This window comes from Tupaia chinensis, unplaced genomic scaffold, assembly GCF_000334495.1.
Source record: "Tupaia chinensis unplaced genomic scaffold, TupChi_1.0 Scaffold144346_1, whole genome shotgun sequence".
In the NCBI taxonomy this organism is placed as follows: domain Eukaryota; kingdom Metazoa; phylum Chordata; class Mammalia; order Scandentia; family Tupaiidae; genus Tupaia; species Tupaia belangeri.
The window spans coordinates 4693074-4715434 of record NW_006204205.1 but is presented as its reverse complement, the minus strand read 5'-3'; the positions used below and the strand labels follow the sequence as shown (position 1 = coordinate 4715434).

Here is a 22361-nt window from a genome sequence, read left to right as displayed (position 1 = left end):
ATAATAAAATGAACAACTTGACTCAAAAAAGAACAATGACTTGAATAGACATTTTTCTAAAAAAAGATACACAAATGGGCAACAAGCACACAAAAAGATACTTAACACCACTAATCATTAAATAAAGCACAAAGTTAGATATTTCCTTACACCCATGAGAACTGCAAATATCAAAAACAACAATGACAGAAAATAACAAGTATTGGTGGAAATATAGAACAATTGGAAATCTTGTGCATTGCTAGTGGAAATATAAAATAGTGGAGCCATTTTGGAAAAACAGTGTGGTAGTTACTCAAAAATTAATAAATAGAATTACCACATGGCCCAGCAATTCCACTTCTGGATGTATACTCCGAAAAACTGAAAGTGGGGACTCTAACTGATATTTATACACCCACAACATGGGTTCATAGCAGCATTATTCATAAAGTCAAAAGGTAGAAACAATCCAAATGTTCATTGACAGATGAATGGATAAACAAAATGTGGTCTATACACATAATGGAATATTATTCAGCCTTTATTAAGAAATTCTGACAACACGGCTACAACATAGATGGACTTGAAGACATCATGCAAGTGAAAGAAGCCATCAGAAAAGAACAGATATTGTGTGATTCCATTTATATGTGGTATCTAGAGTAGTCAAATTCATAGAAACGGAAAGTAGAATGGTGGTAATAAAACAGTCAAAGTCAGAGAGGCAGGAAGTAGAAAGGTGACTGCGGGGGACGGGGGGTAGGGGGGCAGCAGATGGCATAATGGTTACATTGTTGAACTCTCACATGGCTGACTGCAGCTCAAGTCCCAGACCTGGAGGCTTGAAACTCACACCAGCACTTGTGCATATATGCCCAAAATCCCAAGGAGAAGGGATTGTGGTGTGGTCATCCCCCCTTAAGAGGTGATTTCTTGCTTTATGTTTCTCTGTTTCTCCAGCAAGTGAACACACCCTATAGCAAAAATCTCTCTCTCAAATAAAAACAAAAGGTGGTTGCAAGGGGCTATAGGAGTGAAGAATAGGAAATTATTGTTAATAGATATGGAGTTTCAATTTTGTGAGATGAAAAAAAATTCTAGAGATGGATAGTGGTTACGGTTGCACAACAATGTGAATGTACCTGAACTGAGAACCTAAAAATTGCTAAAATTTTATATAATTTTACTAAAATAAGTAAAAATAAGATAAAAGAAGAACCCTGATTGGTGCTACAGTATACTAATCTTTCTTTCTCCTATACCTGTATAACAGTATATACAGTACTTCCAATGCAAGTGTGTTTATGCAACAGAAAAATACAACTATTATTCTCTGTAGGCAATATTGCCCTGATATGACAAAAATAGAAGACTGGAAAGAGGCAGGAGACAGAAAACAGATACTACATGTGATAAATGCTAATACTCACCACAAAACCAGCTGTCTCTGAAGATGGAGTACTTGTTAACAGGCCTCGGCTTTTCTTATCTGGAGTACTGGAATTCGTTTTCTATAAATGTTTTATAAAGCAGGGGATTGAATAGCAGAAACAAACTACTATAGTAAAATCATCATTTTAAAGTTAGTAAACTAGATCATAATGGGTAATACTAATACTTTAATCTGCTAATTAAATTTTAAACCACTTGACAGAAAAATAAAGGATCTCTGACTGGAGCTAGGTCAAACAACTCCCCACGGAATTCTCTGTGGCATAACGACTCTATGAGAATACCCTGATTGAAATTACTATTAAAAAGAAAAGCTAATTAGAGTGTCAAATTGGGAAATAATGCTTTGATCATCTTTGTTAACTGCTAAGAAAGTCTATTTATTTTTATTATTTGTTTAGTTCAATATTACTGTATTTTTTATGGAAAAGGATTGCAAGTTATTTTTGAAGCTGTTAAAAGATATATGTAGCAAGGATAATTGGTTTAAAAGAATAAGTTTAAATGTACACAGATACTTTCATTTATAAAACATCAAAGTTAGAGAAATTATAAAACAGGAGGCAGACTCATATTCTATTTTTTGAAGATATAAAAAGGCACACAGAAAGACAGGTGGCCAAAGCAAGAAAAAGTGAGCAAGGAGAGAAAAGACGAGATCAACAAAACAAAACAAAACAAAAAAACAACAAAAAATCAAGAGAGAAGAGAGTAAAAGAAGGTGAGAGGAGACAGAGAAATAAGAGAGAGGACAAATAGTAACTGTGACAAGAAGGAGATTGAGAGACAGAAAAAGATACAAAAGGAGATCAAGACAGTCAGGGAGAAGAGAGAGACAGTTTGAGACTGAATGAAACAAAGCCCGAAACACAGGCAGAATGGCAGAGCAGAAAGAGTAATAGTCAAAGAGACAGAGAGAGAGCCAGACAGTTTTCTTTTTCCTTCCTTCCTTCCTTCCTTCCTTCCTTCCTTCCTTCCTTCCTTCCCACACCCGCACTCACTCCCTCCCTTCCTTCCTTCCTTCCTTCCTTCCTTCCTTCCTTCCTTCCTTCCTTCCTTTCTCTTAAAGGTGTTAGCCTTAGGACATGTACACTCACCACAAAGAGACAGAAAGAGAGAGATAAAGACAGTGAGAAGGAAAGTGAGAAATCAACCCACGGGGGGAGGGCCACACCACAATCCCTTCTCCTCCATTTCCCTCCTGAGATCTTGGACATGTACCTGGCATGACCTTCAAGCTACCAGGTTCAAGACTGAAGCCCTGGTTAGCCATGTGGGAGTACAGCAATGTAACTGCTACGCCATCTGCTGGCCGCCAGACAGTTTTATTTCTAGAAACGCTGCCTTCCCAACGTTTGGATTCCATGAAATAACCATGTTCTGATGAATCTCTCTTTTTGGATAGGTATCTATTATATAATGACAAATCTGAAACCCAAACTCAAAGAAAAAGCTTGAATTGCACAGGAGAGCTTTTATTAGATGTCTTTATTCTTGTCTTTCATTCTGGCTTAAATTAGTTGTTGGCATAAAACATAATCTGCAGATTTTTTGAGATAAAATTCATGGGCATTTTTACCTGGTACACTGAATGTCAGCTCTCTAACTTATAAGCTTTATAATCTTTTAATTTCCTCATCTAACACTAGAGGTTGTAGTGCAATGGTTAAAATACTACATGTAAAGAGTACTATGGGGTCTACTATTAGTAGTATTGTGGCAGCCTTGGAAGTGCTCTTTGCAGAACTGCTTGAGCAAAGAACCTGCTGTTCCATTGCAAAGAGTACAGTTAACTGGAAGTTTTTAGCTGAAACTTTTTCAGAATCTGCTTTAGCTTTTAAGCTGAGACCATTGTCTTCTCGGGCAGCCACCAGTCAATGCATGGGCATAGCAGCTCTACATAGACTTTTGCAAAAGATAACTTTTGCTCCAGAACTTCTCACTGAGAAAACTTTCGGCAGATCTGCACTGAAGACAGACCATCCCTGGCCAATTCAGCTTCCTTCCTGCTTTCCTTTATCAGGTATTAGCCCCTCCAATAAGTTACCTAAACACTTAAATATCTGCTTCACAGTGGTCTCAAATGATACAACTGTCAACTGTCAATTTGATGTTAAAAAAGCATTCTCCATATAGGTATATAGCTTCCCTATATTTTTTGCTTAGACTTGTTAAATTATGCATTTCTAGGCCCAGTCACAGTGGCATTCACTTCTAAGATCTTATGATCCACAGGCTGGAACCAGATAGGAGGCCCAGATTCAACTCCCAGGTCAACCTAAAGGCTGGATGTGGTGGTGTACACATTTAATGCCAGTGACTTGGAAGGCTGAGGCAGGATTGAAAACTCGGGCTAGCCTGGGTAACATAGTGAGACCCTGTCTAACCAGTTAGGTATAGTGTGGTGGTGTGGTGGCATATGACTTTAGACTCCGGTGGGAAGCTAAGGCAAGAGGTTCATGACTGTGAGACCCAGTGAAGAAGAAGAAGAGGAAGAAGAGGAGGAGGAAGAAGAAGGGGGAGAAGAAGAGGAAGGAGAAGAAGAGGAAGAAGAAGAAGAAGAAGCAGTAGTAGCAGCATCAGAGAAAGAAATTGTGCATTTCTAAATCATCCCAGCCAGCATATTTTCTTTTTATAGTCTTTCAAGAATTATTAGTTAATAAAAGACTAGTGCTTACCAGTGCAGGTTCCAGGGGCTGACACGGTGGAACTTTATTGGATCTACCCGCATCTCTCTTATGAGCAGAACTACGGTGAGAAGACGGCACCTTGATTTTTAGATGAGAGTTTAGCTTTGATTGAAAATTTGTATCCCTATGTTCAGAATCTTCTTTGAACTGAAACAAATTTACAATCATGAAATACATTCACGGTGCTATAAAAACATTTCCAGTTCTTCTCAGATGTCCTGTTATTCTTTTGACTTGAAAAAAAAAAGATTTAAAGTTAAGTGATTTTCCAGGAAAAATAATGTGTTCTATATATTTAAGTTAAAAAAAAAAGTTGAAAGACAAAATAGTTTGAAATGTGCAGCTCACAAAATGGCACTACAACAGTTAAAGTAACTTTTCCCAAATAGTGTTCTATGCAAACAAATGAAAATTAGTTATTTTATCAATATTTAAAGCTAAATTTTAGGAAAAAAACATGAAAATATTTATATAACTGTCTTTATTTTGCAATAATATGCCAAACTATCTTCCAAAGTGGCTATGCCCTTTTGCGTTCCCACCAGCAATGAATAGAATTCCTACTGCTATACATACTCACCAGCATTTGGTAAGGTCAATGTTTTGAATTTTGGCCATTCTGGTAGGTGTATACTTGTAAGTCATTGTTCTTCTAATTTGCAATTTCCTAATGACATATGATGTTGAACAACCTTCCATGGACTTATTGCCATCTGCACATTTTCTTTGATGAATTGCCTGTTCCAGTTTTTCACCCATTTTTAAAAATCAGGATTTTTGTCTTAGGACTTCCACTGTCTCCCGACTATTCCAGATGCCCGGACCTTGCCACTTCCACCTCCTTAATCTGCCATTAGCCCTGGAACCTGCATGGTGGCAGCTAGTGAGAAAACTTACTGAGGCTGGAGATCACCTTGGGACCTCCAGGGTCTACTGACAGTTCCAGGTGCCCAGATCTTTCCAATTCTACCTCTCCTGTCTGCCATTAGGCCCAAAACCTGTGTAGCAGCAGCTTGTAAGAAAACTGAGGCCAGAGATCGTCTTGGGACCTCTACTGTCTTCAGACAGTTCCAGACTTCATAGTTTCCTGAAGTGCATTTCATGACCCCTATTTTCTTTCCCAGTTGAAACCCTGCAGCTCAGCCTCAGGTGTACCTATTCTTTTTTTTTTTTTTAAAGAATTATTTTATTTAACTTTATTTATCTATTTTAATTTGACCAGAGCAGGATAGAGAGAGAAAGAGAGAGAGAAAGTGAGAAAGCAAGCCATCAGGTCTGAGACTTGAACCATGGTTGGCCATGTGGGAGTCCAGCACCCTTAACTACCACGCCACCTGCCAGCCTCCCAGGTGCACCTATTCTTGAGAAACTAGGAGGCCACTAGAATATCTAGTTCCAGTGACAATGGTACATGTTGCAAGGTGAGCATTATAGAGATGGTTCTGCAGAGAGCCTTTGGCTCACCACCTCCTGTAGGCATTTGAACTCTCAGAATTAACTCTAAGAAATTAGGAAGAAATGTATAATCCATCAAGTGATCAGAAGCCAGTGCAGAGGCAGAATAAATATGAAATACCAAGACAATTTCTCTCTCCCAAAGGAAAAGAACAATTCCTTATCATCCACAGACAGTACGATAGAACTTGTGGAAATGTCAGATAAACAGTTCAGAATATTCATAGTGGCAAAACTAAATGAGATACAAGAGAAAAGAGACAACAAACTCTAGGATATAAGGAAGTCCTTCTATGATCTAAAAGAAAAAATAGACACCATAAAAAAGAATCAAATGAAACTGTTAGAGAGGAAGGCTACCATACAGGAAATCAGAGCCTCCTTCTAAAGTATTAAAAGCAGATTAGATTATGCAGAAGATTGAATCTCAGATCTAGAAGACAAAACCTCTGACCTAGGAAAAAAATAACCAAAAAGAATGAAAAATAACACCCCCCAAAAAAAATACATGTCCAAACATCTGAATAATAATAATCTGGGTGAAAATGAAGAAACTAGTAAGTTTCACCCAGAAGGTGAAGAAACTAATAAGGGAATTGATCATCTATTCCATGAAATCCTGGAAGAAAACTTTTCACACCTAGAGAAGCATTTGAACATGCAGACCCAAGAAATACAAAGGAATTAACCCAAGAAGAATCAACCCAAGAAGATCCTCTCCATGGCACATCATAGCCAGATTGGTCAAAATCACAGGTAAAGACAAGATATTAAAAATGACAAGGGATCAGCAGTTGGTGTAATGGCTTATGTTACTGGACTCCCATGTAGTTGACCGTGGTCTGAGTTCTAGACCCAGTGGCTTAAACTCATGCCAGGTGCGTGTGCGTGCGTGAGAAGAGAATGGAGGAGAAGGTATTATGGCATGGCCATCCTCCCAGGGGGTGATTTCTTGCTTTCTGTCTCTCTGTCTCTCCCTGTCTTTCTGGTGAGTGCACATGCTCTATAGCAAAAAATTCTCAGAAAAAAAAAAAAAGAAAAAGAAAAAGAAAAGAAAAGAAAGAAAGAAAAAAGAAAAAAGAAAAGAAAAGAAAAGAAAAGAAAAAAGAAAAGAGGCAAGACAGAAATGTCAAGTTACTTACAAAGGTTATCCCATCAGGTTAACTTTGAACCTCTCAGCAAAAACAATGTGAAAAAGGAAAAAATTGGAAGATATATTCAAAGTGTTAAAAGAAAAAAAAAAATTCAACCAAGTAAGATTATCCTTCAAATGGAAAGAAAAGATAAAAACATTCTCAGATATAGGACCAGTAGTTGGCATAATGGCTATGTCGCTGATCTCCTATGTAGTTGACTGTGATTCGAATCCTGGATTTGGTGGCTTAAACTCATGCTAGGTGTGTGTACATGCAGGGCCAGGATCCCAAGAGGAGAATGGAGGAGAAGGGATTGCGGTGTGGCCATCCCCCCGGGGGACGATTTCTTGCTTTCTGTCTCTCTGTCTCTCTGGCAAGCACACGCACCCTATAGCAAAAACCTCTCAAAAAAAAATATATATATATTCTCAGATAAACAGAACCTGAAAGAATTTACCAACACCAGACATGCTCTTCAAGAAGTTCTGAAGGGAATGCTATACCAAGAAAACTAAAGAGAGACAGACAGAAATAAGGGAACAAAAAACAACCAAGAAAATGGTTAACTTGATGGTAGGGACAAGACCAGAAATATCAATAATAACATTGACTGTTAATTAAATGATCCAATCAAGAGACAGAGACTGGCTGAATGGCTAAAACAAAACAAAACAAAAACAAAAACAAAAACAAAAAAACCCAGAAACTTTCTATCTGTTGCCTACAAGAAATATACCTCATGGATAAAGACATACATAGGCTAAAAGTGAAGGGCTGGAAAAAGCTATTCCATGCAAATAGAAATAAAAAAAAGGGTTGGAATCACAGTACTGATTTTGGAAAAAGTAAGTTCTAAGACAAAAACTGTAGGAAGAGACAAAGAAGAGCATTATATAGTAGTAAAAGGACTAGTCAATCAAGAAGATATAATGCTTATAAATATCTATGCATCCAACTCAGGAGCAGCCAAATACATGAAGGAAACACTGCTAGATTTAAAAGGAGAAAAAGACTGTAACACATTAATTGTTGGGGATCTCAATACTCCACTATCTCCTTTGGACAGATCATCTAGACAAAAAATAAGAAAAGAGATACAGGATCTAAATTATATCACAAATCAAATGGACTTGACAAACATCTATAGAACCTTCCACCCAAAAACCACAAAGTACACATTTTTTCACAACTGCATGGAAACTTTTTGAAGACTGACCACATGACAGTGCACAAAACAAGCCTTTATAGATTCAAAGGTATAGAAACTAAATCCAGCATCTTCTATAATGATAAAATTAAATTTGATACTAATTTATGGAAAAAAAACTAAAAAATACACAAACATATGGAAACTAAACAACCTACTCCTTTTTTTCTTTTCTTTAAATTTATTTTTTACATTAATTCACTATACATCATTACAGCATACAAAATGAATTTTCCATCCAGAATACACTGTATATTGGCTCAATCAAGCACTTTAACATATATGTTATCAACAAATAATTTTCCATTTCTTATTTTCTGTATATTTTTCTTTTTTTGCCATCCTTGATTCCCTATCCCTCATCCTCTGCTATGTCCCACCCTCCTCCCACATTGTCTTTGGTATCCATGGTTGCTTTCTATGCCTTTAGCCCCCCATTTAATTGATTTGCTAATGAACTTAATTAGTCTAAATATTTCCAATAGCAAGTGCAGCTGATATATACATATCCATGAACCCAAGTCTGACTTTAGGCATAAACATCAGTGAGTAGAATGAACATACTATAAAGTAGCACCTAGCTGGGGCTAGATAGCTTACTGCAGTCATCAAATACACATTTTTTTTTAATTTCGATAAGAACAGTTTTAGTGTTTTTTTTCCTCCTGAAACTTTTTTTTAAATTAATTTATATTCATTCCCTGAGCATCATCACAACATACTAAATGTGGTTTCCCATCTAGAATAAACTGCATAGTGGCTTAATCATGCATGTTATCATCCATAATATTCCATTTATATGTGTATATATATATATATATATATATATTGTTTTTACCCCATGTGTGACCCTCTGCCCTTTCCCACTCTTTTATTACACTATCTCCACTGTCTACAGTTGTCTTCAATTCCTTTTCCCCCAACATTTTGATCACACAATATCATAAGTAATCTAACTACGTTCAATAGCAAATTCAACTGGTAATTTCAAGAAAAGCAGTTTTGAACTGGTAAGGATATTTCCTTGAAACTTAAAGCCTAGAAACAGGTTAGTACTCTGTTCAAATAGTAGGCACATGAACCTATTGACAGCTCAAGACAGTACAAAAATCCTTAAAACCGGACAACAAAGTTTAGGAGAAAAGCAGCAATATTTTAGTCAAGTCACAGAATGCTGTTTCATCAGTTCAGTCTCATGTACTTAATCTTTCTTCTGTTGTGGTTCGATCTTCCAGATTGAATTCTGGGATATAACATTCAACTCCAGACTTTGTCCCTACAATTAAGTTGTCCATTTTCTTAGTTTTTGAACTCTTATTTCCACTCCATGAAATCCTGCAAGAAAACTTTCCAAACCTAGAGAGGCACTCAAAGATTCAGTCCCAAGAAATACAGAGGACCCCAGATAGAATCAACCCAAGAAGATCTTCTCCAAGACACATTATAGCCAGATTGACCAAGACCACAGACAAAGACAAGATACTAAGACTGGCAAGAGAAAAAATGGCAAGTTACCTACAAAAGGTATCCCATCAGACTAACAGCAGACCTCTCATCAGAAACAATGCAAGTGAGGAAAGAATAGGAAAATATATTCAAAGTGTTAAGGGAAAAGCAATTTCAACTGAGAATACGGTACCCAGCAAGATTATTGTTCATTTGGGAAGAAAAGACAGGAATATCCTCAGATAAACAAAATCTGAAAGAATTTACCAGCACCAAACCAGATCTCCAAGAAGTTCTTAAGGGAGTGCTATGTCAGTAAAATTAAATGCAAACAACCTACTCCTGAATGACTTTACAACTACTGAAAAAATTAAGACTGAAATCAAAAGATTCATTGAAACCAATGATAATGAGTACATGTTTCCATAATCTATGGGACACAGCAAAAGCAGTTACAAGAGGGAAGTTCATAGCAATTAGTGCACATAAAATAAAAGAAAGAAAGAAAGAAAGATGGCAAATGGACAACTTAACATATGCCTCAGAGAATTGGAAAAACAAAAAAAATTCAAAGAATGCCAGGAGAAAAGAAATAATAAAGATTCCAGCAAAAATAAATGAAATAGAAAATAAGCTATACAGAAAATAAATGAAACCAAAAGCTGATTCTTTGAAAAGACAGACAACATTGACACGCCATTAGCTAGACTAATTAAGAAGAGAGAAAATAACCAGATAAATTCTCAATGAAAGAGGAAACATTACAACAGACATAATAGAAATAGAAAACATCATTAGAGAATACTATGAGTTACTATATGCCAACAAACAAGAAAACTTGAATGAGATGGACAAATTCTTGGATACATAATGTACCAAGATTGAATCAGGAAGACAGAGAGAGCCTGAATAGACCCGACCCAAGCAATGAGACTGAATCAGTAATAAATAACCCCAACACAGAAAAGTCCAGGTAGTCCACTTCTGAATTCTATAAAACTTTTAAAGAAGAGTTAACCCCCATTCTACTCAAATTATTTCTAAAGATACAAAAGGAAGGAAACCTCCCCAATTTATTCTATGAAGCCTCCATCACCCTCATCCTCCAAACAGGTAAGGACATGACAAAGAAGGAAAACTACAGACCAATATCTCTGATGAACATAGATGCAAAAATTTTCAGCAAGATACTAGCAAATGGTATCCAACAATCTATAAGAAAAGATTATACATCATGATCAGGTAGGCTTTATTCCTGGGATGGTTCAACATATGCAAAACCATAAATGTAATATACCATATTAACAGAAAGAAAAACAAAAGCATTTGATAAAATACAACATCCCTTTATGATTAAGACTCTCATCAAAACTGGCATAGAAAGGTCATTTCTCACCACAATAAAAACTATCTAAGAAAAACCCATAGCTCAAATAGAGAGACATGACACTAGTGGGAAACAGAAATGGTTTATTACCTGTTGAAGATGATGTGTATAGTATTCTCAACTGAACTGGTCTGAGAAGTATTTCATGTTAGGTAAAGTCTTTTTATAAACAAAATGATAAATAGAGATTGAATATTTAAAAAATAATTGGAATAATAATAATAATCTGGAAAAAATAATGAAAAACTATTTGATGATGATGATGGGGATTTTAATGTTTTTGTATTGACTGATATTCATGATATTTCTTCTCGAAAAAGAAATGTAATACACTGTAAAGTTATATGTGATTCAATGTAAGATTATGATACTAATAAATAAATAAAAGATATGAGGTAGGAGACCTCTACACACTGTACATTGATTATTAGTCATTTTAAACTTCTATAGGAAATATCCCTATTGTCCCTAAGCAAATGTTGTCTGAAATAAGATCTAAACACACTGATATTTTTTACAGAGCTTAGAATTTCTTCTCAAGATAAAAAAAATAATAAATTTTCTTCTATAACTAAAAAAGACAAACAAACAAACAAAACCCCATAGCTAACATTATAATGAATGGGGGAAAGCTAAAGGCTAAAGCCTTTGCACTAAAAACTCATACAAGACAGAGATGCTCACTTTCACCACTCCTTTTCAATATAGTACTGGAAGTCCTCACCAACATAATCAGAAAAGAGAATAAAATAAAATACATTCAAGGAAAAGAAGAGGTGAATTTATCTATATTTGCAGATGACATGATTGTATACATAGAAGACCCAAAAGTATCCAGAAAAAGCTCCTGGAAGTAATAAATGAATATAGTAAAGTGGCAGGATACAAAAATCAATGTGCAAAAACCTATATCATTTTTATATATGAACAAGAACTGAAGAAAGTAATCTCATTTTCTACCAAAACAAAAATGATAAGATACCTAGGAATAAATCTAACCAAAGAAGTCAAAGACCTCTACAAGGGAAACTATGAACTAAAAAAAGAAATTAAAAATGACAAAATAAAAAGGGAAGGACATCCCATGTTCCTAGGCTGGAAGAATTAATATAATCAAAAGGGTAGTTCTACCCAAATTAATCTACATATTTAATGCAATCCAATCAAATTACCAGAGATATTCTCCATAGCTCTAGGAAAAGACAATTATAGAATTTTCCTGGAATCATGAAAGACCTTGCATTGCCAAAGCAATCCTGCACAAGAAGAGTGGAGAAGAAGGCATCTCACTTCCTGACCCTGAAATATATTACAAAGCTGGGATAATCAAATCAGCATGGTATTGGCACAAAAAACAGATATGTGGACCAATGGAACAGAATAGAGATTCCAGAAATAAACCCCCAAACATACACTCAACTGACTTTTGACAATGGGCACTGGTTCATCCAGTGGGGAAAAGAAAACCTCTTTACCAAATGGTGCTGGAAAAACTGAGTATCAACCTGCAGAAAGAAACTGGACTCCTATCTCTCACCATTAACAAAATTCAACTCAAAGTAGATCTCAGATCTAAACCTAAGACCTCAAACTATAAAACTACTGCTGGAAAGCACTGGAGAAACTCTGGAAGACATTGGAGTAGGCAAAGATTTTTTAAATAAGACCCCCAAAGCACAGGCAATAATCCCCAAAATATTCAAGTGTGATTATATCAGATTAAGAAGTTTCTGCACTGAGACCAGCAGTTAGCGTAATGGCTATGTTGCTGGACTCCCGCGTAGTTGACCGCAGTTCGAGTCCCGGACCCGGTGGCTTAAACTCACACCGGGCACGTGTGCATGCGTGCCCAAGATCCCGAGAGGAGAATGGAGGAGAAGGGATTGTGGCGTGGCCATCTCCCCTGGGGGGTGATTTCCTGCTTTCTGTCTCTCTGTCTCTCTCTGTCTGTCTGGCGAGTGCATGCGCCCTATAGCAAAAACCTCTCTCAAAAAAAAAAAAAAGAAGTTTCTGCACAACAAAAGACACAGTAATTAGGGTGAATTGACAACCCTTGGAATGGGAGAATATTTTTGTAAACTATGCTTCAGATAAGGGACTTATAACCAGGATACACAGTGAACTCATTGGTTTATCACCCCCCCCAAAAAAAAAGATCAACTCAATTAGAAGATAGGAAAGTGAGTTGAACAAACAACTCTGTAAGGAAGACATACAAATAGCTAAAAAGCATATGAAAAAAGGCTCCACATCCCTCATCATAAGGGAGATGTAAATCAAAGGCACAAAGAATGTTAATTAGTTCAGTCACTGTGGAGAGCAATATAGAGGTTCCTCAAAGATCTACAAATAGAACCACCATATGATCCAGTAATTCCACTCCTGGGTATTTACCCAAAGGATAGGAAAATGCTCAGTTGGAAAAGCGCTTGCATATCTATGTTTATTGCGACATTCCTCACAATTGCAAAGACATGGAACCAACCCAAATGTCCATGAACAGATGAATGGATCGAAAAAGTGTGGCACACATACTCTATGTCATACTACTCAGCCATAAAAAACAAGACCCTGGCATTTGATAGAAAGTGGACGATATGAAACATATACTGCTGAGTAAAGCAAGCCAAGCTATGAGAGAGACATTGTTTGTCTCCACTTAATATATACTGACTGTCCACACTTTATGGCAGAAACTCAAAGACTAAAGGATACAGGAGCATGGAAAATGGTTGCAGATACTGGAGACATTATGGGAAAAGGTGGAAGAAAGGGAAGAGTGAGAAGAAAGGAATCAAGGAGAAAATAGAGAGGCAAGACATTTAAAGGACATGGAAATGGATGCTTATCAGTTTATTTTTTCTTTCTTTCTTTCTTTCTTTCTTTCTTTCTTTCTTTCTTTCTTTCTTTCTTTCTTTCTTTCTTTCTTTTTCTTTTTTTTTTGAGAGGTTTTTGCTATAGGGCGCGTGCGCTCGCCAGAAAGACAGAGAGAGAGACAGAGAGACAGAAAGCGAGAAATTGCCCCCCCCCCAGGGGGGATGGCCATGCCACAATCCCTTCTCCATTCTCCTCTCAGGATCTTGGGCACACACGCACATGACGCTGGGCGTAAGTTTAAGCTGCAGGGTCTAGGACTTGAACCATGATCGACAGCATGGGAGTCCAGAGACATCGCCATTACACTAACTGCTGGTCCTGATGGATGATTATCTGTTGATGATAATGTGTATGGTATCTTTAACTGGACTGGTATAAAGTGTGTTTATGTTGGGTAAATTCACTTTACAATCTGTAGCAATGTATAGTGATTAAATATATAAAATTAATTAAAATTAAAAAATTAAATCAGGCTTTCATCTTCTCAGTGCTGAATTTTAAGAGTTCTTTGTATATTCTAGATGACAATCCTTTTTTTTTTTTTTGAGAGATTTTTCACTATAGGGTGCGTGTGATCGCCAGACAGACAGAGAGACATAGAGACAGAAAGCGAGAAATCACCCCTCAGGGGGGATGGTCACGCCGCAATCCCTTCTCCTCCATTCTCCTCTCGGGATCTTGGGCACGCACACACACGCACACGCACCCGGTGTGAGTTTTAAGCCACCGGGTCCGGGACGTGAACTGTGGTCGACTACGTGGGAGTCCAGCGACATAGCCATTACTCTAACTGCTGGTTCTTGATGACAATCCTTTTTCAGATGTATCTTTTTTGTGTGTGTGTGGGAGAGGTTTTGTTTTGTTTTGTTTTGTTTTTGCTATAGGGTGTGTGCGCTAGCCAGAGAGATAGAGAGAGACAGAGAGACAGAAAGTAAGAAAGCACTCCCCAGGGGCGATGGTCACGCTGCAATCCCTTCTCCTCTCAGGATCTTGGGCACGTACGCACACACGCCCGGCATGAGTTTAAGCCTCCGGGTCTGGGACTTGAATAGTGGTTGACTATGTGGGAGTCCAACGACACAGCCATTGTCCCTTCAGATGTATCTTTTAAAAATACTTTTTCCAGTCTATGGCTTGTCTCCTAATTATCTTGTCTTTCACATAGAAGTTTTTACTTTTTTTCTTTTTTTTTTTTGAGAGGTTTTTGCTATAGGGTGCGTGAGCTCGCCAGAAAGACAGAGACAGAGACAGAAAGTGAGAGATCACCCCCCTGGGGGATGGCCACACTGCAATCCTTTCTCCTCCACCCTCTTCTCAAGATCTTGGGCACACATGCACATTCACCCGGTGTGAGTTTAAGCCACTGGGTCCCGGACTTGAACTGCGGTTGACTACATGGGAGTCCAGCGACATAGCCATTACACCAACTGCTGGTCCTGGAAGTTCTTAATTTTAATGAAGTCCAGCTTATCAATTTTTTTCCATGGATTGTGCTGCTGGCATTGTTTTTCAAAATTCACTGTGATACCTCAAGTCACCTAGACTTTCTCCTAAGTTATCTTCTAGGAGTTTCATAGTTTATATTTTACATTTATGTCTATAATACACTTTTAGTTCATTCTTATGAAGGGTGTAAAGTCCATTTCTAGTTTTTTTGGGGTTTTGTTTTGTTTTGCACATGGATGTCCAGTTATTCCAGCACCATTTCTAGAAAAGATCAACTTTCCTACACTATACTGTCTTTATTCCTTTGTCAAAGATCAATCAACTATATTTATATGGACCTATTTCCTTTTTTTTTTTTTTTGGAGAGATTTTCACTATAGGGCGCGTGCGCTCGCCAGACAGACAGAGACATTAGAGACAGAAAGCGAGAAATCACCCCCCAGGGGGGATGGTCACGCCGCAATCCCTTCTCCTCCATTCTCCTCTCGGGATCTTGGGCACGCATGCACATGTGCCCGGCGTGAGTTTTAAGCCACCGGGTCCAGGACGCGAACCGCGGTCGACTACGTGGGAGTCCAGCAACATAGCCATTATGCTAACTGCTGGTTCCCATATGGACCTATTTCTAAGCACTGTTTTTCATCTGATGTAGTTGCCTTTTCTTTCACCAAACCTACATTGTCTGTATTACAGGAGCTCTGTAAGTCTGTAAGTTGAGTAGTGTCCATCTTTCCACTTTGTTCTTTTCCTTCAATATTGAGTTACCTATTATGGGCCTTTTTCCTCTACATATGAACTTAACAATTATCTTGTTACTGTCCACAGAGTAATTTACTGGGATTTTGATTGGGATTACACTGAATCTATAGATCAAGTCCAGAAGATTTGCCATCTTGACAACATTGAGTCTTCCTATCCACAATGTGGAATATTTCTCCAATGATTTAGTCTTCTTTGATACCTTTCATTTAAGTTTTGTAGTTTTTCTCATATAGGACTTTATATTTTGTTATATTTATACCTAAGTATTTCATTTTGGGGGTGATAATGTAAATCATAAGGTGCTTTTAATGTCAAATTCCACTTGTTTTTTGCTGGTATACAGAAATGTGATGGACTTTCATGTATTAACTTTGTATCCTGAAACATTGCTACAACTGCCTATTAGTTACAGGAGGATTTTTTTGGTCAATTCTTTCATATTTTCAACTTAGACAATCACGTCATCTGAAAATGCAAGTTTTATTTCTTTTATAAAAAATATTTACTTTTCTTCTTATTATTTTATTTGATCAGAGACAGAAAGAGAGAGAAAGGGAAAGTGAGAAAAAGAGCTGCCATGTCCAGAACTCGAATCATGGCCAGCCATGTGGGAATCTAGTACCTTAACCACCAAGACACCTGCAACTCCACAAAAGTATTTTATCTCTTAGTCTCTACTCTGTATACTTTTATTTCCTTTTCTTATCTTACTCCATTAACAAGGACCTCCAGGGAACCAGCAGTTAGTGTAATGGCTATCTTGCTGGACCCGGTGGCTTAGAACTCACGCAGGGCGCATGTGCGTGCGTGCCCAAGATCCCGAGAGGCGAATGAAGGACAAGGGATTGCGGTGTGACCATCCCTCCTGGGGGGTGATTTCTTGCTTTCTGTCTCTCTGTCTCTCTCTGTCTGTCTGGTGAGCGCACGCACTCTATAGCGAAAACCTCTCAAAAAAAACCCCCCAAAAACCAAAACAACAAGAACAAAAAGCAAGGACCTCCAGTATAATATTGAAAAGCAGTAGGGAGAAGGGATATCCTTGCCTTCTTGCTGACTGTAGTGGGAAAGCTTCCAGTTTTTTACCATTAAGTATGATGTTGGCGGTGAATGTTTTGTAGATGATCTTTATCAAGTGGTGGATGCTCCCTTATGTTTCTAGTTTGTTGAGAGTGTCAGTTTCGGAAGTTTATGTCATCATGTCTTCAAGCTCATATATTCTTTCTTCTGCTATGTCTAGTCTACAAATGAGCCGATCAAAGGCATTCTTCATATCTGCCACAGTGTGGCTGATTTCTGACATTTCATTAGGATTCTTCTTAGAATTTCCATCTCTCTGCTTTCATTATCCATCATGCATGTTGTTTACATTTTCCATTAAAGTCCTTAGCGTATTAGTCATGTTTTTAAAAAATTCCTATTCATATAATTATTCCTGCTATATATGACTCCTCTTCTGATATTTGGTCAGTCTCTCCAAACAGTGCTTTTTGTCTTTTAGTAGCCTTGTAATTTGTTCTTGTTGTTGTTGAAAGTGGACATAACACACTAGGTAGAAGGAAATGTAGTAAATACGTCTTTACTACTGTAGTGATAAAGTGTAGGGGAAGAGAAGCATTCTATAGTCCTTTGATAAGGTTTCAGTTTTTTGGAACATCTTCATTGTTTCTCAGTTGTTTCTCCCCCTACCTCTTAGTGGGATAAAATGGCTATAAAGGGACGGAGTTAGATATTTCCTTTTTGTTGGGTAGGTTAGGTTCGTTCATTCTTTCTCTCTCTCTCTCTTTCTTTTTAGAGGTTTTTGCTATAGGGCACAAGTACTTGCCAGAAAGAGAGAGACAAAAAGCGAGAAATCAGTCTCCATGGAGGATGGCCATGCCACAATCCCTTCTCCTCAGGATCTTGGGCATGCATGCACATGCGCCCGGTGTGAGTTTAAGCCACTAGGTCCGGGACTCGAACCATGGTCAACTACATGGGAGTCCAGTGACATAGCCATCACACTAACTGCTTGTTCCCGTAATTATTTTTCTTTTATGAACGTTTATTTCCTCTCTTATGTGAGTATATATATTTTTTTGAGAAGTTTTTGCAATGTGAGTATATTTATCCAGAAGGAAAAAAAGTATGTAACTAACTTTTTTTTTTTTCTTTAAGATTTTTTTCCATAAGACACATGCACTCACTGGAGAGAGGGACAGTGAGAGGGAAAGTGAGAAATCACCTCCCAGTGGAGATGACAGTGCAGTCACTTCTGTATTCTTCTCCTGAGACTTTGGGTGCACACATGCACCCAGCATGATTTTCAAGCCACCAGGTCTAGAACTCAGACCATGATCAACCATGTGGGAGTCCAGCACTGGCTCCATGATACAACTTTTTAAATGAGAAGTTTATAAACCTGAAGTCTCAGGGCTAGCAGGTAGTATGGTAATTAGGGTGCTGGACTCCCATGTGGCCGCCCGTGGTTTAAGTCCTTTGCTTTCTCTCTCCACCCTTGATCTCCTCTCCCCGTCTCCCTGTGATGACTCTAGCAAGTTAAAAACAAACAAGCAAATAAATAAATAATTCTAAATAAAAGAAATAAAAGGCAAAAACCAAAAGTCTCTAGAGTCTAGATCTGAAACATTTTGTGCAACATGTAAAGACCCATCTAAGGGACATCCAACTGTGGTCTGTGGGGCCAGTCTAGCCTACTGCCTGCTTTTGAGCTAAGAATTGTGTTTGCAATTAAAAAAAATTTTTTTTTAAGAATTGGTTATTATTATTTTTATTTGATCAGAGAGAGAGGGAGAGGGGGAAAATGAAAAAGCAAGCTGCCATGTCCGGACTCAAACTTCAGCTGGCTATGTGGGAGCCTAACCTTAACCACCATGCTGGTCCCTTAAATGGTTTTTAAAAAAGACTTATGGTACATGATAATTAATTTGAAATTCAGTGTTCATAAAGAGTTTTATGGGAGCACAGTCATGCTAATTCTTAACTCTCTGGCTGCTCTTGTGCTATGATAGAGTACAATAGTTATTACAGAGACTGTATCCTGTAAAGCCTAAAACATGTGCTAGCTGACCCTTTACAGAAGGTGTTTGACAACCCACACCTTATAGTATAGTGTGGTATGACGACTGTTTCAATGTGTTCATATATTGGAATGGTTCTTCTAACTGTTTCAGATGTTCTTGTTTTAGAATCATTGTTGAACTTTGTCTTAAAAAGAATAAAGTTGGGGTAGGTGGCGTGGTGATTGGGGGCACATGGCCATCCGTGGTTTGGGTCCTGAGCCTTGGCAGCTTCCTTTCTCACTTTCTTTTTCTCTTTTTGTCCTTCTCTGGTTAAATTAAAAATAAATAAGTAAATAAAGTTAAAAATTTTTTTTTGTAAAAAATACTTAATTTTATTTATTTATTATTTTTTAAGAGAGATTTTTACTATAAAATGTGTGTGCTCACCAGAGAGATAAAAAGTGAGAAAACAGCCCCTGGGGGGATGATCGCACTGCAGTCCTTTCTCCTCCATTTTCTTGGGATTTGAGACATGCATGCACACACATCTGGTTTGAGTTTCAACTCATAGGTTTCATAACTTCAACTGCAGTTGGCCACATGGGAGTCTAGTGATGTAACCATTACACCATCTGCTGGTCTCTTTAATTTTTTTAAAAATTTGCTATAGGGCTCATGTACTAACCAGAGGGAGGGAGGGAGGGAAGGGAGGAGGAAGGGAGGAAGAGAGTGAGAGCAAGAGAGAAAGTGAGAAAGTAAGCATCCGGGTCCGAAACTCAAAATGTGGTCAGCCAGGTGGGAGCCCAATGCCCTAACCACCGTGTCACCTGTTGGCTCCTAAAATTTTTTTTTTTTCATTAACAGAGATTTTTGCTATAGGGTGTGTGTGTGCACTTGCTGGAGAGACAGAGAGACAGAAAGTGAGAAATCACTTCCCAGGGGAATGGCTGTACCACAATCCCTTCTGCATTCTCCTCTCAGGATTTTGGGCACACATACATACATGCACATAAGCCTGGCATGAGTTTCATGACATTGAGTCCTGGACTTGAACTGGGGTTGACTATATGGGAATCCAGCAACATAACCATTATGTCATCCATTGGTCCCCCTAAATTAATTTTTCGAAAAAAGTCTTTCTTAACATTTCTCATACCTTTGCCCTCTATATCCATTCTATCAACTATTGAGTCATCAGAAAAGTTATGTTGTATTTTTGTATGCAAAAATGCATTATGGTATTTCTGATGACCCAAAATATAGGAAAAATTACCTTGAATCCATAAATAACTTCTCCATTTCTTCTATAAAACACCACAGTTAAAACTATCACAAACTCTTACCAGAAAATCTTTGTAACTTTCTACTGAATCTCCCAGCTAACAGTTTCCCCTTTTAGTTTGCTTCCTAATTTAGACAATGATAGTGTGTTGGCATGGAAAAAGTAAGCATTTTTAGATTAAGAAATATCTGTCACAAACTCCTTAAAAACAGTGGTGAAAAAATCTAAATTTCAGTCTTCTGATCTATAAAATAGGTAAAAACAAACAAAACTCCTTACCTGACTGGAAGAATAGAAAGAAAAGATATAGTTAATGAATAGCTACTAAAAATCCGCTCTTGCTAAAAACAAAATGAAGTCCAAATTCTTCCCTAAAGACCTCCAGATTCCAAGCTAAAAGACTGATTCAGAAGTGATCTTCCACATAAAACACTGCTGTGGCTACATAGTACATTTTTCATTCTTACTGTAAATTAATGACTACGTGACATTCAATTATTCAAAGGGAAGTTGGAAAATAATGTAAAGTATATCTTAATTCTATTTCATTAACTAAATAGTGAGTATATATTCATATAATATTACATAGGTTTTTCAAAAAAAATTCAAGTTTAATTGCTAAAAAGAATTCTGATTATTTGACTTAAATAGCTAAAAAATAAACCCTATAAAATTATAGGTTCAAAGTATATCCTTTATTAATAAAACTTATGGTTTATGCTGTCCCATTGAGAATACTTGCTTTTTTCTTTGTCTTTTCAGCGATTGAAGGAAAAGTTTTCTGATCAAGTAAAACTTCACAAGCTGTGTTATCTATAAATAAGAACACAGTTTAGTATTCAAATTACCTAAGCTGTCATTAACTGTAAGTAGAGAGAACAAGAGAATTCAAATATAACAAAACAAAACTGATTTTAAAGTCTGTGTTCTTATAATAGTTTTAAAAGAAAAACTTTGTATTTGTTGAACAATCTAACTTGTCACAGACAGGAGAAAATATTTCTCTTTAAAGAGATTTTTGCCTTAGAGTGTATGTGCTCACTTAGTAGACAGAGAGAGAGAAAGAGAGAGAGACAGAGACAGAGACAGACACAGTGACAGGAAAAGTGAGAAATTATCCCCTAGGGGGGAAGACTGTGCCGCAATCCCTTTTCCTTCATTCTCCTCCTGGAATCTTGGGCATGCCCACATGTGCACCCAGTGTGGTTTTTGAAGACACTGGGTCTGGGACTTGAACCACAGTCAGCCATGTGAAAGTCCAATGATGTAATCACTATGCCATCTGCTGGTCCCAGGAGAAAATAGTCTTTAAATTAGTCTTTATCTCAGGAGCTCCACATTTCAAAGAAATAAATAAACTGTACATAAAATATTTTCCTTTCAATTAATAGAAAAAGTTGTGTGATTAAAATTCATTTAGCCCCAAACATGTTGGTGCACACTGGAGCTGCTTCTTGGCAGGCCGAGGCCACACTGAAGGCCTGATTAGATTCTGAAAGGTCTCATTTACATTCTGAGCACATAAAATTTCTCTGGAATTGTAACAGGCCCTGGATCATCAGAACAAAAAAAAAAAAAAATAAGTGGCATCTCACTTTCTGATCTCAAAATATATTACGAAACTGATAATCAAAACAGTATTGTAGTGGCATGAAAACAGGCATGTAGACCAATGGAACAGAATGAGAACCCAGAAATAAACTCCCAAAACATGCAACCAGCTGATTTTTTGACAGAGGGCACCAGTCAATCCAGTGGGGGAAAGAAAACCTCTTTAGCAGATGATACTGGAAAAATTGGGTACCCTTTTACAAGAAAAAATGGAAAAAATGGGGTCCCAAAAAAAAAAAAAAAAAAAAAAAAAAAAAAAAAAAAGAAAGGCAAGTATTCTCTTCTATTTCTGTGTAGACTGTCTCTGGTAATTTGATTGAAATTGTAGGAAACCTGTAAATTGATTTGGGTAGAACTAATATTTTGATTATATTAATTCTTCCAATCCAGGAATATGGGAAGTCTTTCTACTTCTTTTCTATGTGTTAGTTCTTTTTTAATTATTATTATTATTATTTTAAACATTATATTGCTATACAACATTTCACTTGTAAAGAGAATTTACCCAACATGAAATACATCTCAGACTAGTCCAGTTGAGAATACTATACACGTTATCATCAATAGGTAATAAACCATTTCTGTGTCACACAGAAGTCTTGACTCTCTTATTTTTTCTCCCTGATTTC

The 22361-nt window shown here is 37.2% G+C and overlaps 1 protein-coding gene across 1 annotated transcript in view; it reads right to left on the bottom strand.

The window, feature by feature from the left end:
* MEIKIN (meiotic kinetochore factor) overlaps positions 1 to 22361 on the bottom strand; it is a 108316-nt gene that overhangs the window by 21202 nt on the left and 64753 nt on the right. Inside the window, exons 9-11 of the mRNA XM_027767652.1 lie at positions 20864 to 20934; positions 4113 to 4271; positions 1413 to 1493 (exon numbers count right to left, since the gene is read on the bottom strand). Of these exons, the coding sequence (XP_027623453.1) occupies positions 1413 to 1493; positions 4113 to 4271; positions 20864 to 20934 (311 nt within the window). The remainder of the gene's footprint in view (positions 1 to 1412; positions 1494 to 4112; positions 4272 to 20863; positions 20935 to 22361) is intronic.